This window comes from Rhinolophus ferrumequinum, chromosome X (assembly GCF_004115265.2).
Source record: "Rhinolophus ferrumequinum isolate MPI-CBG mRhiFer1 chromosome X, mRhiFer1_v1.p, whole genome shotgun sequence".
NCBI lineage: Eukaryota > Metazoa > Chordata > Mammalia > Chiroptera > Rhinolophidae > Rhinolophus > Rhinolophus ferrumequinum.
Genome location: NC_046284.1, coordinates 70,508,409 through 70,529,331, shown reverse-complemented (window position 1 = coordinate 70,529,331; position 20,923 = coordinate 70,508,409). Strand labels below are relative to the sequence as shown.

At 38.4% G+C, this 20,923-nt stretch overlaps 1 protein-coding gene across 1 annotated transcript in view; it reads right to left on the bottom strand.

The window, feature by feature from the left end:
• Positions 1–10,946: 10,946 nt before the first annotated feature.
• The window catches only part of HDX (highly divergent homeobox), a 208,495-nt gene continuing 198,518 nt past the window's right edge, over positions 10,947–20,923 (bottom strand). Inside the window, exons 9-11 of the mRNA XM_033121807.1 lie at positions 18,619–18,741; positions 14,231–14,399; positions 10,947–13,403 (exon numbers count right to left, since the gene is read on the bottom strand). Of these exons, the coding sequence (XP_032977698.1) occupies positions 14,274–14,399; positions 18,619–18,741 (249 nt within the window). The 3' untranslated portion in view covers positions 10,947–13,403; positions 14,231–14,273. The remainder of the gene's footprint in view (positions 13,404–14,230; positions 14,400–18,618; positions 18,742–20,923) is intronic.

Here is a 20,923-nt window from a genome sequence, read left to right as displayed (position 1 = left end):
CAACAACAAAACAAAGAGTCAACCAACTGAATGGGAGAAGATATTTGCAAACAATACTTTCAATAAGGGTATTATTCACAACTAATATTCAAAATATATAAAGAATTTGTACAACTCAACAACAAAAAAAGCAAACAATCCAATTAAAAAATGGGCAGAGGACATGAACAGAAACTTTTCCCAATAAGACCTACAAATGGCCAACAGATATATGAAAAAAATGTTCACATTCATTAGCTATTAGGGAAATGCAAATAAAAACCACAATGAGATATCACCTCACACTATTTAGAATGGCTATCATCAACAAGACAAATACTAATAACAAGTGTTGGAGAGGCTGTGGAGAAAAAGGAACCCTTATACACTGTTGGTGGGAATGTAAATTGGTACAGCCACTATGGAAAACACTATGGAGGTTCCTCCAAAAATTAAGAATAGAATTACCATACGACCTAGCAATCCCTCTTCTGGGTATCTACCCAAAAAATCCAAAAACATTTATCCGTAAAATATATGTACGCCTATGTTCATTGCAGCATTATTCACGGTGGCCAAGACATGGAAACAACCAAAGTGTCTTTTGATAGATGATGGAATAAATAAGATGTGGTACATATATACAATGAAATATTACTCAGCCACAGGAAAAGATGAAATGCTGCCATTCATGAAAACATGGATAGATCTTGAGATTATTATGCTAAGCAAAATAAATCAGACAGAAAAAGTCAAGAACCATATGACTTTACTCATATGTGGGATATAAAACTGAAGACAACAAAGGAACAAGACAAAGAAACAAAAACTCATAGACACAGACAACAGTTTAGTGGTTACCAGTGGGTAAGGAGGGAGGGGAGTGGTTGAAGATGAAAAAAGGGGTCAAATATATGGTGATGGAAGGAGAATTGACTCTGGGTGGTGAACACCCAATGCAATACATATATATTATAGAAACATCTTGAAACCCATATAATTTTACTAACCAATCACCCCAATAAATTTGCTTTTCTTTCTTTCTTTTTTCTTTTTCTTAATATTGTATTGGGAAAGGGGAACAGGACTTTATTGGGGAACAGTGTGTACTTCCAGGATTTTTCCCAAGTCAAGTTGTTGTCCTTTCAATCATAGTTGTGGAGGGCACAGTTCACCTTCAGGTCCTGTTGTCGCTGTTAGTTGCAGGGGGCACAGCCCACCATCCCTTACGGGAGTCAAACTGGCAACCTTGTGGTTGAGAGGACGTGCTCCAACAAACTGAGCCATCTAGGAGCTCAGCTTCAGCTTAGCTCAAGATGCCATGTTCAATCTTAGTTGCAGGGCAGAGCCCACCATCCCTTGTGGGAGTAAAACCAGCAACCTTGTGGTGGAGAGCTCAAGCTCCAACCAACTGAGCCATCCGGGAGCTCAGCGGCAGCTCAGCTCAAGATGCGGTGTTCAATCTTAGTTGCAGGGGGTGGAGCCCACCATTCCTTGTGGAATTCGAGGAGTCCAACCAGCAACCTTGTGGTTGAGAGGCCACTGGCCCATGTGGGAATTGAACTGGCAGCCTTCGGCATTAGGAGCACGGAGCTCCAACTGTCTAAGCCACTGGGCCAGCCCTGTTTTCCTTTTTTTAAATTAAAGTTTATTGGAGTGACAATTGTTAGTAAAGTCACATAGATTTCAGGTGTACAATTCTGTAATACATCATCTATATATCATATTGTGTGTTCACCATCCAGGCTCGCCTTTGGCTGTGGGGAGGAAGGTTGCTGGGTTTAAGGTTTGAACAGTCTGGAGGCTTATGCGAGGATTTTCCAGAAGGAGCCCCTGGTATTGGGTGAGCCTGGTGTTGGAGAGCCATCGTGGATCCTGACAGTTCATGAGCGTAATTACAGAATGGGGAACCTTGCCTGTGAGTTGTTGTCCAAGGGTGAGCTTGTCAGCTTCCCGGACGAGGAGTACTGTAGCGGCTAAGGTCCGCAGGCATGGGGGCCACCCGGAAGCGACCAGGTCCAGTCTTTTGGACAGGTAAACAATAGGCCTCATCCAGGGTCCAACTGTCTGGGTTAGGAGTCCTAATGCAGTTTTGTCTTTTTCATGGACAAATAAGCAGAAAGGTTTTTCCGTGTCGGGTAGACCTAAAGCTGGGGCTCTCCCGAGCAAGTCTCTGAGTTCTGTGAAGACCTTTTCCTGTGTCTCTCCCCATTTTAGGGGTTGCTTGTCCTGTCCTGTGAGTGACTCATAAAGTGGTCGGGCTATGGCCGAGAACCCGGGATCCAGATCCGACAGAATCCAGCTGCCCCCAAAAATTCACGTAGGGCTCGCCTAGTGGTGGGCCGTGGGAGGTTGGTAATAACCGCTTTTCGCTCTGCGCTGAGGGCCCGTTTTCCTTGGGTGATTATGAAGCCCAAATATTTGACTTCCTGTCTGCGGAGCTGAGCCTTTTTCCAGGATACCCGGTACCCTTTGGTGGCCAGATGTTGTAAGAGGGCAATTGTGGCTCAGTGGCTGGCCTTTCTGGTCGGGCAGGCAATGAGGAGATCATCTACATATTGTAAGAGAGTGCAATTGACTTGTTCTTGCGGGAAACTCACAAGGTCAGAAGCCAGGGCCTCACTGAATATCGCGGGGGAGTTCTTAAACCCTTGTGGAAGCCTCGTCCAGGTGAGCTGCATTTGACGCCCTCAATTAGGGTCAGTCCACTCAAAGGCAAAGATGGGTTGGCTTTTCGGGGCTAGTTGAATGCAGAAGAAGGCGTCCTTAAGATCCAAGCATGTGAACCAGGCGGCCTCCGGTGAAACTTGGCTGAGAAGGGTGTACAGATTGGGAACTACTGGATGCAGAGACTGAGTTACTTGATTCACTGCATGGAGGTCCTGAACTGGGCGATATTCACCATTTGGCTTCTTGACGGGGAGTAGCGGTGTGTTCCGGGGGACTGATACTCAACGAGGATGCCCGCATCTTTCAGCCGTTCAAGATGTGTCTGAATGCCTATCTGAGCTTCCCTGGAAATCGGGTATTGTCGAAGCCGTTGTGGCTGGGCTCCGGCCTTTAGTTCAATTATGACAGGGGCCCGTTTGCTGGCAAGTCCGGGAGGATTGTTTTCTGCCCATACCCCTGGTACCGTAGTTCGGTAGTACTCAGGGTTTGTTTCGGCGGCCTCTGATTCAAATAGTCTCCATTCTTTGTCCTTAGGCGTGTTGAGAGACAGAATGAGTTGTGGTTCGGCGGGACTCAAGTTCATAGTTGTTTGGCCGGATTGCTTGAAAGAAATGTGCCCCTAACTTAGTAGGTCTCTCCCGAGCAGTGGGATCAGGCACTCTGGTACATATAAGAACTCATGGGAGGCGTCGTGGCCTCCGACTTTGCAGGTATGAGACTGGCAGAACGGCTGACTTACTGCCTGGTCTCCGGTGGCCCCCATGATGGTTACAGTCTGATTAGTAAGGGGAGCCACTGGGGAAGTAACCACTGAGTGTTCTGCTCCTGTGTCTACCATAAAGGTCATCTTTTGGCCCCCTATGTCTAAATCAACCATGGGCTCGCGGGGGCCTAGCAGTAGAGAGTCCGGTCCCTGTCAATCAGAGTCTATGCTGGCCAGACCGATGAACTCAGGTTCCTCCTCACTAGGAGGGGTAGGCTGAGGATGGCTTCTGGGTTGAGGCTGTCACCGATTGGGACATTCATTTTTCCAGTGCCCCATCTCCTTGCAATAGGCACATTGATCCTTTTTGAGCGTCCCGTGAGGCTGTGTTGGATTTCTCGTCTGCCCCACAGTCTTTCTTTGGTTGGTGTTTTGTTGGAGTGCCGCTGCCAATAGAGTTACTTTCTGTCTCATCCTCTTATCAGCTTCTCGCTTGGGTACGTTGTCTGCGGTTGCGGAATACTTTGTTAGCCACCTCTAACAGTTGGGTGACGTTCATCCAGGCGAAGCCTTCGAGTTTTTGGAGTTTTCGGGGGATGTCGGGGGCCGACTGCGCAACAAAAGCTGCATTTACCATTCGCTGATTTTCTGGTGCCTCTGGGTCAAACCGGGTGTATATGTGGAAGGCTTTGCATAGTCTTTCGTAGAAGTCTCCGGGCGTTTCTTCACTGTCTTGAGTTACGTCAGCTGTCTTTGACATATTAGTCGGTTTCTTTGCCCCTTGTCGGAGGCCCCGCAGAATGGCCTCTTGATACCTCCTGATAGCACCTCTACCTTCTTCCATGTTGAAGTCCCAGTCGGGCCGGTTGTCAGGAGCAGCCTCGTTAGCCCATCTCCCCGTGTCCATGATGCCTCCTGGAACCATGTCTTTGAGCCACTTCCGAGCTTCTTGTAGGATTCTCTGTCTCTCTTCGGTGTTAAAGAGGGTGTGAAGGAGTTGTTGACAGTCTTCCCAGGTAGGCCGGTGTGTTTGGAAGATGGATTCCATGAGGTCAATTATAGCTTGGGGCTTTTCTCAGTAGGCTGGGGTGTGATGATTCCAGTTCAGGAGGTCAGTGGTGGTAAAAGGCTGGTGGTAGATTATAGGTCGGCCAGGAAGGGGAGTCCCGTCTGGACCGATAAGGTCGGGCCCTCGGGTTTTGCAGAGAGGCATCTGGAGGGCTGGGAAGTTTCGTGGCCGAAGGCGGCGGGTGAAATCTTGGGGTGTGGGCTCTGCAGGCTGACCCTCAGGTTTAGCGGCCGGCGGGGAAATGGAGGGCGGCGGGTGTCTGGAATTGCATCTGGATCGGTTGGCAGGACTGGTGGGACGTATGGTGGTGGCAGGATTTGCAGCTCCTCCTCATGGTCCCCTTGGTGTATAGTCTTTGTCAGAGGGGCGTTGGGAGTTCCTTTCAGAGCCTGGGTTACGAGAATCCTGCACTGTCCCTTTTTACTAGAGCAGAACCGTACCCAATGTGGAAGTGTCCTGGCAATTTCCAACCAGGAGTCAATGTATGGAAACTGATCTGGGTGACCAGGATTGCCGGTCACCACAATATAAACGCGTTGGACGATGGCCAGGACTAGGGTTCCCTCTGACAGCCAGCCGATGTTAAAAGTGGGCCATTCCAATTCACAGAGGGTTCTTAACTTTCCTGGGGTCATGCGGACTCCATGATCTCCTCCATAATCCTTCTTAAAATTCTTTAACATGCAGTCTAGGACTGTAGGCTTACTCTGCTTCCCTCCCATAGTGTAAGATGTTGCAGACGGTGGGGAGGGGTATTTACTCAGGTGCTGCCCTGCTCACATCCCTCACGGGGATTTAGGAGCGTCTCAGCTAAGGTGAATCGAATAATTTCCAGATCAGGCCACTCTGTGGAGTGAATCACCATTATACCAAATGATGCCCGGCGAGAATCAGGGTGGAGCTTACTCAGGTTATGCAGCTAAAGCAGCAGAATCAAACAATCAGGCACACAATCAGTCACACACTGGGTTGACACCCTCCCATGGGTGTCCCTGCCTGGGTAGGTTATAAGAACCTACCAGGAGGTGATCAAGCTCCCCTTCTGTCGCATGGGACAGGACTGACTCAGACAATGGCCCCGAGGCTTACCTGGTCCGATGGGAGGATCTGGCTGGTTGTCCCCGGTCCCTCTCAGCAGGTCCAGCTGGGGAGGCGCAGGCCATGGCTACCCAGGGAATGTCCGGTTCGGGGTCCGCCGAAATCGGTGGGGCGCGCCTCTACCCTTCTCAGTTCCCTGTCGCTCCGCGGCCGCCTCTCGCCCCACACCGGTGGCGCAAGGGACAAGCGCGGTTGGGTTTCCCGGTCAGGGAACCAAATGTTGCGGAAAAGCGGCGAGGACTGAGAGACTCAAGCGGCATGCAGAGATCAGGGAGAACACAGCTTTATTACGCCGGCGGGCTCAGCGGGATTGTTCCCAAAGACTGAGCACTTAATGGGATCGGGCACTTTGTTTTATAGGGTTAGGCCTCCGGGTTTGGGGGGACTCGTGCCATTGCTATTGTGGTGCTAGGGATTGGTTAAATCTGGCCGGGGTGCCGGGGAGGTCCCTCCCTAATTTACTTCCCGTCCCTGTTTTGATGGGAAAGCCTCTAACTACTGTGTTTGCAGGAAAACTGCTCCCGTAAGATATCGGAGGAGGTCTGTCCCCAACAGCTGTGATTGCTCAACACTGTTTTGACGCGAAAGCCTCTAACTGCTGTGCTCACAGGAAACTGCTCCGATAAGGTATCGGAGGAGGAGGGGGATGGAAAGCTCCTAGCGGCTGTGCCCTCAGGAATAAAAACCATCCCAACACTTCCATCACCATATATTTGATCCCCTTTACCCTCATCTACCACCCCTCTCCCCCCTTACCCTCTGGTAACCACTAAACTATTGTCTGTGTCTATGAGTTTTTGTTTCTCACTTGTTTGTCTTGTTCTTTTGTTGTTTTTGGTTTATATACTGTATTATTAGATTTAGAAATGTCACCTCACATGTAGTAAACAATCTTAGCTAAGGTAAACAGCCCTTTCCTCTGACTCAGTGTGCCAATGAAGATAAAGATTTTGCAATCCTTGATATAGGCGTGAATTAGGTACTTTCAAATGGCGTCTGATTAGGAAGAATAACTCTTAGAAAGCACACTTGTGCCCATAAATATATTGGAAGGAAAGCTGCATGTAAATGTAAAACATGCAGTTACAAAAGCCATGATGCATTTTCAAATGATAAATGACTCATGCTTGAACAATATAGGTTAGTTTATGTATTCTTGAACAAATAATTATTGTCTAGAATTCACTTTCTTTTCCTATTGCCCTAGTTTCCTTATGCTAGCTTGTAGTCTATCCGGTGCCCCAACCCCAAACCCTGGCAAGCACTGATCTGATTTCTGTTTGTATAGCTTTGCCATTCCCAGAATTTCATATAAATGGAATGATGCTGTATATAGCTTTTTTTGTGTCTCTTCGTTCTTTCCTTCTTTCCTTCTTTCCTTCTTTCCTTCTTTCCTTCTTTCCTTCTTTCCTTCTTTCCTTCTTTCCTTCTTTCCTTCTTTCCTTCTTTCCTTCTTTCCTTCTTTCCTTCTTTCTTCTTTCTTCTTTCTTTCTTTCTTTCTTTCTTTCTTTCTTTCTTTCTTCTTTCCTTCCCTCCCTCTCTCCTTCCCTCCCTCCTTCCTTCCTTCCTTAGTATAATGTCTTTGAGGTTCGTCCAAGTTGTTGCATGTATCAATAATTAGTTCCTTGATTGGAAACTTGATTGGAAACTAAATACAAGCCAAAAAAAAAGCAACTAATATAATATTTCTGCAGATAATTTCCAAGATCGGTGTCACAACTTTACCTGCATGCACACACCTATTTAGCTTGAGACCAATGGTCGATAAACAGTCAAATAAATGTTTAAAGAAATGTCTTTTTAAACAATGAGTTTGGTTCATAACAAGATTGTAAAATTATAGACATAGAGATAACAGATCAATAAAAGTGGATGAAATATGTTATACAACATCGGTATGTTTTTTTCAACACAAGAAAATGAGTCTGATTCACCCCAGGTCTCATGGCAGCTCTTTGCTAGAGAGAAAGGACTCTCTAAGGCAGTAAAAAATTCACTGAGGGCACTGCCAATAAAATTGTACTGTGAATGTGACAATACTGCCAGTAAGATACTAAATGTAAGTGAAATTGTTTTGATTCTCTTAGATGTTTGCATTGAGCCATTTTTGCCCAGAGCAAAATTGGTAGGTGGAAATTATCTTTGAATCCCTTCAATCTCCTTTTCTGTAAGTAATAATAATAATAACATTGGCTAACCCTTACTGTGCACTTACTGTGTGTTAGGCACTGCGCTAAGCACTTTATGACAGATTATTATATTTCTCACAACAATTCTTTGAGATAGGTACTGTCATTGTTTACAGTTTTCAAAGAAACTTAAACAAAGAGTTCAAATATCTTGTCCAAGATCATACAGCTGGTAAGTATTAAAATTGAGATTTGATTCCAAGACTTAACTCCTATAATATTCTACACTAACCCTTGCATTATAATACTATACATCCATTTAAGCTTCTAGATTTTAGAGTCTAGAATTCCCTCTCTCCTGTCCACCTGTCAGTTAGTGCCTTCCATTGTGATGCCTCCTGAAGACTTTTAGAGGTTCCATATTTATCCTTCTCCAGTTTTCAATACCCTCATCCTCAACTATGTCTCTCTCAGTGTCCTGCTCTTCACCCAATGTTGTAAAGAATGCAGCTGATTAAGCAAATGGCACTATGGTATGAATACTTCATAGACCCCCCCATCTTTGTCAGGATGATTGCATTTTATAGCAAATTATCCCCAATAAATTATGACCAATACTCTTCTAACAGAGGATTGGAGAGTGGGTGGCAATGGAAAGAATCTCCCCAAAACCCATTATTTTATACCATTTAAGCAACATATAACAAGGTTGACTGTATCCACCCACATCTTCCCCCCAGTCCTCTGTGACTAGTGACAGACTGCAAGATAAGATTAGAAATACAGGTCCGTGGTGGTCCTGTAGCAGAGGTTTTTTTCCCCTCTTGTTTAAACTGATCTGAATGGAGATCAAACCTGTGACCTGAGTCTCAGAACTGTGCTCTATCCAATTAAAGATAACAAACATTATTGATATCAGTTCCAACAGTATTGAAACTGTGTATTGAATGGTCTCCTAACAGCTTGAAAAAAATTAATAAGCCTCCCTAAGGATCTAATTTTTAACTAGGGAGTGACCTAAGTACTGGGAAAGATTAGAGATTCCTATGGCTTAGATCACAAAGGATTTATATTAGCCTTGGCATACATTATATTACATCATAAAATGGAAATATAAATACTGATTGTTATTTCACAGCAAAATGTAGAATTGGCAAAATTTCCCAAACTTCCAACAGCCTAAAACAGAACACTATAATAAAAAGAAAGTCTTACTCTTTAGAGAAAAATCGAAAGTGTGCTCTGACTTATTTCAAAAAAATTATTACTACAAAGGAATATTGGTGTACCCAATATGAGACCTTTCATACCTAAAAATTATTTTTATTTTATTTTTAAAATTCAGAATAGTTTACTGGTATAGGTGATAAAAACATTACTTGGGTAAACGTATTAAGGAGAACTATCTTGTAACTTGTAATCAACATATAGCAATTTTATTATTGGGAAGGTAAATAAGTAGCATCATTTGTTTTAATCTTGGGTAAGAAATATAGTTTTTATGTAAAGCAGTTACTTATTAATCCTCTAGAACAAATATATTTTCATCATTAGAAGATTTGCTTTCTTCTTGTAAATTAAAAAAAAAAAAAATCTCCCTTTAGGTTTAAGTGTAATTGAGAGTAAAATACCTTGGTGATAAATGCTTAAATGAGAAGATACTTTCAAAACATTATTAAGGGAAAAAGCAGGACACAGCTGCATATTCAGTGTAATTCCAGTTTTGCTCAATATATGTAATATGCAGAAGAAATGACTGGAATGAAATATACTAAAATGTTCACAATGATTATTATTGGGTGATGGGATTACACATGGTTTTGTTTCTCTTTATATCATCTTCATTTTCTAAAATGTCCACAGTGAACATCTATTACTTTTATAATAAGACATAAACAAGAGATGTAAAAAAAATAACCTCAAATGGTGTGAAAACATCATTCAGTCTTATGGACATACTCATACATCGATTTGTCCTTTCAATAGATTTGTAATGATTCCCATTCATTTTTATAAAACCAAAGGATTTCACCCTTTTAAGTTAATGTTTTTACAGATCTGAGAAAAACTTGAGTCATTTGAAGTGCATGTTTGTATGTGATTCTCCCCATGCTACATTATCGAAAATTTATCACTTGGGAAGGAAAAGTGCTGATGTGCTATTTGAAACTCACCCCTTGCCTTCCACTATTAGTTAGGTAATATGAAGAGTTTGAATTGGTATGACTTTGACAAAAAAGTCATGGGCATACTTCACCCAAATTAAAAGCATGCTCAACTGGTGTCAAAGACAGCCAAAAGATAGATGCTACACTGCACTTAAAAAAAAAATCTGTTGTAAAAATAGCATTCTTTGTTTGTACTGTGATGATTTATTTGCTGATTTTATCATTTAAATATACTATCATGGACAAATCTGTTGTCTAATACAGAATAGTCACTCTATCCCATTGGTTTTAGATAATTGTTTGTTAAGTAAAGTTAATTAAGGATGATATACATGTCAGCTTGGTAATCAACCAAATTTCCACTTGAGCACTCTATGTTCTCCCTTTTCTGACCCTCAATACCTTACTATTCTCTGCATTTTTTGTCTTTTTATCAGAACCTTATTTTTGTGAGGAAAACCATCTTTAAAAGTGGGAACAGTGCTTATAAAACAAATATTTAGAAAAATAAACATTAAATAAAGAAATAGATTCTATTAGTTGGAAATAATTTATTGCCTCTATAAAAGTTTAAATAAAAGCCCTACAAAAGTTCACATTACAGTCTGATATGGTTTTAAGGTGATAGTATGTTTCAGAGGTAGTACCAGTAAAATAGAATGCAAGATTGCTAAAATTAGTTACTTAACAAATTAATGCAAAATAAAATCTCAATGTGGAACAATATATACTCAGTATACACTTTAATGGAACAATCATAATTATATTTCCATGAAAATATCACTTTATTATCTTTTCTCCCTTAGCAAATCTGCTATTAATAAAGATTTGTTTTGGGCAATGGTATGTTGACTGTAGGCTCACAAGTTATATTATATCATCACCAGAGTGTAGCTTGGTGAAGAGCATGATACAGTGCTGTCTGCCAAGGATAACACCAACTTCAAAGGTAAGTGCATTTACTCATCATTTAGGTACTACGCTTCTTATATATAACTCCCTTAAAAGGCTAATCTGTCAGAATTTGGCATTTTTAGGATCTGAATGAAAATCTAACATATATATATATATATATATATTTTTTTAAAATAGACATTATTCCTGGTATACCATCACTACAATGTGGAGGAAGGACAGCAGTAAAAGTTTTCAGAATGTCTCTTAAAAATGATCATAAGCTATCAGGCTAAGATGAGGAAACTATTCCTTGGAAAGGGGCTAAATGCCCTCTCCCCCCAGAAAGGGCAATAAAGTCAATCTTAGACTCTAGAATTCCTTTAAATACACAACTTATGTCTTCGCCTACAAATGTACAGATTGCTGACCATGAAAGTGCCATAAAATAGATGTTGCTGTCTTTGGAAAAGTGGCCTCTAGGACACCTTTTGAAGTCTTGGTAATATACAGAGCACAGGATGCAATTGGGCTGCAGCCTTTTCTTCTCCAACGATAACAAACATTTCTATCACATGATTGCAATGGTAGGACAAAGTCCTGCTGCTATAACTGACCTTACAACAAAACATGCCCAGGTTCCATGAATAGGCAATTTTTTTTTTAAGTTTTCCTTGCATGTGTTAATTTTCCTATTCTCCAGGATAACTGCAGTTCTCATTTTCTCTTGAATAATTTTAGCTTGGCTGAAATTAGGAAGGTACCTTCAGTTTCTTATTTGTTTTGTATTTTAATATGTATTTGGGAAGGTAAATGCTCTTAGATACACATTTTCTGCTTAGAAACTGGTTGGCTATCCTAAGCTGAAAACAGACATTGAAGCATAGTCAAGAGAAAAAAAAAGGTTTTTCACATTGGCATCTGTCTTTGTGAGACCTAGTTCAGATAGTGTGGTCTGCTTTACTATTGCGTCAAAGCCCTATAGAAAAAAACACTAGTGGTTTTTCTCCCCATTCATGAAGATGTTCACAAAAGGATTCATAAACTGATATTTTTCCTGCTTTAAAATGTCTCAAAATCAATTCTAATCTATATGTGTGAAAATATATATATTTTTTCATGATAGATTTATAAAATACTTAACCTTGACCTCTTTTTCATTCTTCCAATTATGACTTTTCATTCTGGATACAGCTATTTGCTTTGGTTCCTGCTATAGAACAAGCACATTTCATTTTAGAAATGTTTTAAGTCCCATGACAGTAAAATAAATAATTCTGGTGCTGAAACACAAATGCCAAGACAAAAATTCTTAAGTGTACTGTTATGATTTATGTAGTTTGTATTTTAACAGAACTTTAAACAGGGACAGGGAAATCATCTGTGCTTTCTTTCAAAATTGTACACTAGGATACCTTCTAGGAATCACACCTAGCAGAATCCTTAAGTCTATTAAACTTTTTAATTAAACAATTTTTATTAATATCCCTGAAAAAAAGAAAAAAATATAATTTGTTTTGAAGTTTATGGCTTGCTGAAGAATCAAAATCCAATGTCCATACAGCAGGAGGTCAATGAATATAATTTAATTTAGCTCAGGTGTGACAAATAAAATCCATAGAGTTGAAAGATGTAGGAGAGAATCGTCTATCCTTACTTTGTAACAAGAACCAACTAAGAAGGGGTTTAAACTGAAGCAGAAGAAATTGGAGTTTAAAGATAAACTCAGTGACGAGGATGGAGATCTCAGGAGAGACTTGAAAGCCTGGAATTTGTTCATGTTACCTATATTTGCTGTATATAGTAAGGACTCATTATCTCATGGAAGAATTGATGTGACTAATAAATTTAATCTTAATATCTGAGGTTCTGTTACTCAGCAGTCTACTCTCTGAATGGAATTTGACGTGTCAGCAAGGAGTATTAAACATTGTTTGCAATGAACCATATGGCTGTCAGCTAAAAGGGAGCATATCTAACAACTGAAATATTTCTGTTAATAAAAGAACCATAGAAGTAGGATGGCAGCAATATTAAATGAAACAAATAGCTGACAAAATGAAGGATTATCAATGAACCTTACCTATTTGTGCATGGGGGGAGGGACATTTCAAGGGCAAAGACATTCATGACTGCTTTTCTGCATTCCTAAATTGGTATTTGTGAATGCCAAGAAAAAAATTGGTTTAACTTACAAATTACTTAAATATCTGACAGAAACTTGATGGCCAAAAAAGCCATCTAAGCTACTTCATTAATCTTTTATATATAGATAGTAATTTAACCATGCGACACAATTCCACACTGCCAACTCACAAATATATGACACTGTCTGTTCAGGTAGCAACTGGCATTTTTCTTTCTATAGATCTTGGTAATAATGCCATCTGGTACCCTGGAAGGGAAGGTCTGCAAAGAACTGTCTACAGTGTGTTGCCACTTGGTATCTGCTAATAGAATAACTGGGTAGCATGCACATTTTAGGAGAGTACTCATAGAATAGTATCCAGGAAATCCAGAGGAGAGTGATTTATAACCAAAGTAGTATAATTCTTTTTGGATATTATCCTTGGCTGATGGCTCTGTACAAGCCTCACATGGAAATGAGGTAAATTTTGTGGCAAAGCTGAGTGACTAGATTTAGAAAAATCTTAATGGCTTACCTTGACTTCCTGTTTCATGAAATGTAAGAACTGAAAAAAAATATTATGAAGATGGTGATAAACTTGTAATATTTGTGCAACATTTCATCTAACTCAGTTACACAAATTTACTAGTAGAAGGTGAATCTTATCAATATTTGTCATTTGCAGCAATGAAGAATTTCCATTAAGACTAATCTTTTACAATATTTTGTTTCTGTACACTTAATAACTTATTTGACTTCATGTTAGTGAATTATTTTTCCATAGTGTTCCCCCCCCCAAACATTTGGATTAGATAATGGAAGAATACCAACAATTTACAATTATATACTAGTAATCACTTCAATTTTCTATCATTAGCTTAAGTCAAATTTTTATAGGGGTTGAAAAATAAATCCCAAGACTCATCCAGGTTAATTTAAATCATTTTTAGTTTTGTTTTCAATTTTCAGTCCACTTTCCTGAGTAAAAGTATATGTTAGGAGAAGGAGAGAGAAAGAAAGAAGATGTAATGGCTACAAAAACAATAATTAAGCTTCAGTAATGTTGTTATACATTTATTTTTGTGCGTTTGGTCAAAACTATTATTACAACTAAGATTCTTCTATAAAACCAAACAAAAATTTTTCAGAAATTAGACATTATGCATTTCACAGCTAAACTGCTCAAAATTAAATACAATTATTTTCCCAGAGTTCCATCAGTTTACCAGTTTGGAAAATTCTCTCAAACAATGCTTTTAAATTTCACATGTATTTTTTGCACTGTAGCCATTATATCTTGTTCATCCTTCACAGAATATGTGGTTTCAATGATATGTTTTTCCTACTGAAGCATTGTGGGGCATCAGAATGCAGTTATCTTGAAATGCACACCTGTTAGGCAGCCAATAGGCTGTATCATATACCGCCCCCCCCATCACAAACTGTCTGAGGCATTTTTCTCTGATAAAGAAGACACACTGAATGAGGTATCATCAGGCTCCGGCGAGGCATGATTGAAATCCATCTCTTCTAGTTCAGGAGGTAAATCTGACAGCAGTGCCTGAGTCAGAAAAATCAATTTTTTTGAATTAGTATGTGGACATATTTTTTTCCAATTTTATGTTTATAGTTGTGGTCCTCTCATGTTGATTTATTCTGACAGATTTAGAGAAAGGAGCACATTTTTTTCCTTTCAGGACTTTATACAATATCTTACCTAAAGAAAAATTCTTTATACACTATTAAGGAAGTAACAAAATACTAGATTTTGAGAGTGTGGATAATGTAGAGTAGAACACCGACAAAAGCAAAATCAGTAGAGAAATGAACAACTATGCTGCACCAGGTGCTTTGAAGTGTTTGAGATAAGTGATTTCCATACTAGTTTTGAGTGTTCACTGATCACTGCTAAAGAGCTTTAAAATTATATTCCTTATTAAAATATTCCTGCCTAGTTATGCTGTCTTTAGAGAGCAACACATTTCACAAAAGATTATTTTGTATTTCAGTGGGAAGAAGAACTTAGCAGTTAAGAAAGAAGTTCAGCTATTGTACTTTAGACTAAACTTGAAAAGACCAAGAGATTTTTTTTCTTTTCTCAGGCTATGCCCATATATCTACAGATGGCTAAGCACCCACCAGGGCACAGCTGAACCAGTGAATCTAACTGTGTAATGATGTACCTAGAGGGCTGCTCATTTCTCTACTGGAGTAATTAAGATAAGCAAGAGCCATGAACTAAGCTTTGCCACATGTAATTGTTTTACCTGGAGTTGCAGAACATGCATCCATACTAGAGAAATAAACGATTAATCAAGTTTTATATGGTTGACAGTGCTGATGCCCACTTGACCATAAGAAATTGAGAATTAAATGACTGATTTGCTGCTAACAATACTAAAAATGATGTAGCATATCTGAGCAACTTTTAGACATCATTACTTGTAGTGTGGGCTTTGGGTGCAGTGGTAAACAAGGACCAAGGGAACAGAAAGAGATGCACGCTTGCCATTACCTAATTAAGGGACAGAAAGACATGGCTTGCTGGAGAACATATGAAATGCACTGTTGAAATAAGACAGTGCTCTCCTATTCTCTTTATTAAAAGAAGTGGCAGCTAGAAATCCTACACTTTTTTTTCTTATAGCAGAGAGGCAAGATTAGAAACTTTCTCCTTTTTGTCAGGCTACATAAGGAAAGACTAACTCCTTCTGAAAAGAAGAGTTGTTATTTATTTTATACTATTAAATAGTTCATGAATTTCTTGCTGAAACTGAGTGTTTACAAAACAGTTACCTAGATGTACTACATGCTTTTTAAGGTGCTAGGTTGCAATAATAGGACACAACGACATTTTCTTCCAGAAGAGTTGTTTACCACTAAACCAGTTCAGGTGAAACAAAGCCTTTGCTGACATTTGCTGATCCTAGTTTATGAGAACTACATCACTAGCTTTAGTTCACTTTGTAACTATGAAGAAACTATATTAGAGAGGGCAAAATGTTCCAGTGAACATTCACTGAACATGTGCTTAGAGTATTGAAACTTCAAGTGGATGAACAGACTAAATGACATTCTAAATTCTAGTGGGGAGTCTTTGATATCAAAGAAGCACTATTATTTATTTCTTTGTCCTTGCATTTCATGTAGTTGACTGAAAAAATGAATATAGTATAAAATAGGAAAACTTTAATATCTGAGTATATTAAAGTATAGGGCACTAAGCATAAGGTCTACTTAAAAAATTTCTTTTCAGTATCTTACTGGATTGTAACAATGGCACACTGAACAAATCTTTGGAGTATGCCAATTGCTAGAACTACCTTTTTCTTAGATACTAACACAATTAACTTTCTTTACTACAAGTTCTTCATCAATCTGTCTTCAGAATCTGATATAATACCACTCTTCCCAAGAGATTAAAGCATTTCCCAAATATATCATTAGTCTCTATAACACTTATTCTAGGCCCTAAGGTGTCAAGTTTCATAATGTTAATCATTCTTATCTTCCTTGCAAAGTGGAGAAATTGAAGTTCAAGAAAGGCAATTGACCTGGCTAGGATCACATAGTGAATTATCAGGGGAAGAAAGATCATAAGTAATGACTTAGTACAGGGCTAGCAACATTATTTTTATCTTAAAATGGCTATTGATTAAAAATAAAAAAACCTTTGGGTAATATAATATTTCAGTCAGACAGTATCATATATTTTTAAAGCTTGGACTGCTTCATTGGGGCAAAATATTCTATGGACCATTCATGTCACTCCATTTACCCAAATTAAGATTAATGGAAAAACATGATATATTTTTAAAATGAGAAACCAATGACACACTAGTTCTCTTTTATTAAGTAGAATAAAAATTAATTCCTTCTAGAAATAAACCTCTAAGTATTTCATAGTGTTAAATCAGTAATTTAAGCCATCACCTGAATAATTTTTGTGTCTTCTGTATTTTGAGACCATGTTTTGAGATCCATTATATCCAATATCAACTACGAAAATCAGTAGTTTCTATTTGGGTGCTAATTATATAGGCTATGACTTTCACTACAATTTTTGTATAACTTTTTCTTTTTCTCAGCTAACATTTTGTCCATATCTTAGGTGATTAGTCTTTATCAGAAGAAAAGTATAAGAGAAGGAGAAAAGTAAAATGTACAGTAGTTACTTTTCTTATTTGTTAGTGGTCTTAGGGAAGGAATGAAGCCAGGGGTAAGGTTAGAATTAGAAAATAAAATGCAATCTGTGTGTTATTCCTAGATGTCAAGAGACACAGACAACTGTTATTTAGCTGGCCATATAACTCTGAATTCAAAACCATGCTATGACTTTTGGGACCAAGACCACACTGTGAGTTATTCCTATGGTTGGACCTAACTTTGTTTTTTTTTTTTGTTTTTTTTTTTTAGTTATTTAAAATTTACAGTACCCTTGGGACCATGTTCAAGACCACTACCTTATTCTGTAAAATCTTTAGTTTAGATTCCTAAAAAACAAACATATTTTCAACATGTCATGGAATATGCACAACTCACATAATAAAGCAATAAGCTTAAATAAAGCTGGCAAAGGTAACTGAAGACAACTGTCTTGGAATGTCTGTCTGTGTGTGTGTGGGGGCGGGGCACGGGGGAGAAAAATTCATGAAACTGGACACATAATGTACATGCTTGTTTGAGCCTCATGAGTAAATTATTTTAGTTTAAATTTTGTGGTTCAGTACTTCAGTTAAACATATAAAGACTTTTTCACTTTTTTTTTTTTTTTAAAGGAGAATTTTGAGATGCTAAGAATCTAATCTTTTCCCCTGGAGATGGCTGGGAAGGTATGTGCAGTCTTGGTTGGACATAAGGGACGGATTTTTGTGCTTTTGAGATTCTTTGCTGAATAAAAATCTCTGAGCCTGTTTCCTAATCAATGGTTACCTGTGTGACATACTATGCATATTCAACTTTTCTGACAAGGAATCAACATAGCCATATACAACTCAGAAGCAAATTTGATATCATTTAGTATTGAATGGAACATTTATTATGATTCTATAATTATTTTTAACAAGCTTAACACATTATTACACAAATTTCATATAAAAATGAAACAGAAAATATAATTTGGGAGGAATTTATAAACAAAAATCCACAGTGACAAACAAAAGATACTACATTTCATCTTTGGGGTAGCTGAATCAAATACTTTAGTTAAATTAAGAAAAGTAGATGATGAACTGTGGTCACAAAGAATTTCACAAAGTAATTCCACATTTTTAGTGGTGAGCTACATATCATAAAATAGAAGGCATTTGAACATTTGCAAACTCTAGTAGGGGCTAGAAGGTAATTGAAATCTGGAAGAGAGGCAAAAAATGCCTTACCTCTTTCGTTCACAAAAGGTCCCCAAATATGTGCCTCGCTAGTTAAGGTAGCTGTCTCTATAAACATTTTGAGAATTTCTTTATAATTAATTTTTAAAAAATCACTATTTAAGGCGAATTTGGAATTAAAGTATGCTAATCAGTTATTTTGATTTTCCACTAAAGTTTCACACAAAATCTGAATGTGTATTCTCAAGAAAACTGTGCTGAAAAAGGTCATAAGTAACAAATCCTTCCTTGATGGCAAGCAGGAATTAAGTATGAAAATAAAACAAAACAAAAACAAATATATACATATATGAAATATACATATATGAAATATATATATATGAAAAACCCAAGTGTGACACACTGTTTTTCAAGATGATACATTGCAGTTTACTATTCTCTTCTGGCACCTACCTGCTGTTGTTCCTTATTGTCAGCTTTCATAGCTAGTATCAAGCTTCTAACAAACGCCTGAAGTTTAAAGTATTTTTGCTTTTGAATTTCCAGCTCGTTTTCAATGAATCTGACTTCTTCATTCTGAAGGAGAAAACATCAGACAATATAATTACCTTCTGAAAACCTAGGAATGTACATGGCTGATGCACAATAAAATTCTAAAAAAGCAATCAAATTAAGGGGGACAATAAAGAAGATAAAATTTTAGCAGAAAGAAATGTAAAGCACAGAAGGAAATTATCCTGCTACTCAAAGGCTGACTTTTAAGCAAATCACCAACAGAAAACAACTTGCAAGGTCAAAACCCAATCAAATAAATTCCAGTAAGAGAAAAATCAAGAAACATTTCCCTTCTTGGAAAGACTCCTCCTATATTAAACCTAATTAGCATTTGGATTAGGATTAAGAATAGAGAGAGCCCAGTTAACCCCAAGTAAAGAGCAATTGCAGATGCAGTAATTCTGAATGTACCATTCACAAAGCTAAATACTGAGAACTAAAAAGATTATTATTATGTACCAAGGAGAGACTGAAATTATTAGTAAGACTGAGTAATAATTACTAAGTCTTAGTTTGCTGAGCACCCTCTTGCCTTTATGTAGGAGTCTGTTATTCAGAAAATATCTCCAAATATACCACTGTATACCACAAATTTTAGACCCAGTCTCTCTTCACTATTTTTGCTACTGTAGTTGTGTAGGTAAAAAAAGAAAGAAAGAAAAAGAAAGAAAGAAAGAAAGAAAGAACCAAAACAGTAGACTAGGATTTGAAAGGATTTTAGTGTCAAGACTACTGAGAATTGTGTAAACTTGGGCAGGCCAATTAACTTCTCTGCAACTCTGTTTACTCATCAGTAAAGTGGATATAATACTAGTAATCTTTGATAAGTCTAGCTTTGAGGGTTATAAGTCTCAAGCAAGATAATGGCCATAAAAGTGCTCTGAATAGATTAACTACTAAAGCCACAGTAATCAAGAAATCAAGAAAGTGTGGTATTGGCAAAAGGATGGATATATACAACCTATATTTTAAAAAAAGACATAAACCCTTACCTTACATCATGTACAAAATTTAACGAGAAATGGATCATCCACCTAAATGTAAAACCTAAAACTATAAAGCTTCTAGAGGAAAGCAGAGGAGAAAATCTTGGTGTCCTTGGGTTAGGCAAAGATTCTTCAAGAGAACACAAAAAGAATGCAACTTAAAAGAAAGACTTTATCAAGGTTAAAGGTCTTCAAAAGTACCATTAAGACAATAAAAATACAAGCCACATACTGGGAGAAAATATGAGCAACTCACATATCTGATGAGGACTTGCATTCAGAACACATAAAGAGCTCTTACAATGCAACCATAAGACCAGAAACAGAATAAACACAGGTAAAATATGTGAACGCATAGTTTATCAAAGAAGATACAATAAACACATTAAAATGCTTAACACATCTGTCATTAAGGAAATGCAAATTAAAACCACAATAAGATGCTACTAAAAACATACTACAGTGGCTAAAGTTAAAGAGACTGACAATAGCAAATAACAAGTGCTAATGATACAGGACAGTTAGCATGTCCCTAGGTAGACAGGGAGGTCCCTGGTGGAATAAACAAAGACAGTCATATCCTAAAACTTCAGGTTTTGAAATCACTCCTTTGCTCCAGGACATAATGTAACAAGGCCTTGAGGTTAATCATAAAATTAATTTTGGTTTGACAAATGGAGCTGATCTGATAGATAAAGAGTGGGTTACTTTGCTAATTCCTTTAGGATGGGCAAGCAGAACAAACCTGGTAGACGAATTTCATTAGAAGGCGCCAGTTCCCTTCTTCAAACAGCTCCCCTTCCACAAGCAGGCAAGGGAAGGTATAAAAGTAAGAGCTTTTGCCTCAGTCATGGGGCACCCCTCATTAGGGACCCCCTCCCGCTTGGGAGCTGCAACCTCTTCTACTGCCTCTAATAAACTATCCTCTTTTTAAAACTTGGTCCGTGTTTCCATTCTTTGGCTTCACGACACATGATCCCGGCCCATACTCAGAAATCACCTACATCACTAGTGGGAATCTGGACCGATTAGATGACTCATACAGTGCTGTGGGGAGTGTAAAATGGTACTTCCCCTTCGAGAAATGTTTCAGCAGTTTCTTATAAAATTAAACATACTCTTTTTTGCCATCTGACTCAACAATCCTACTCAGGTATTTACCCAAGGGAAATGAAAACACATGTCCACAAAAAGACATGCATGAATATTCATACCAA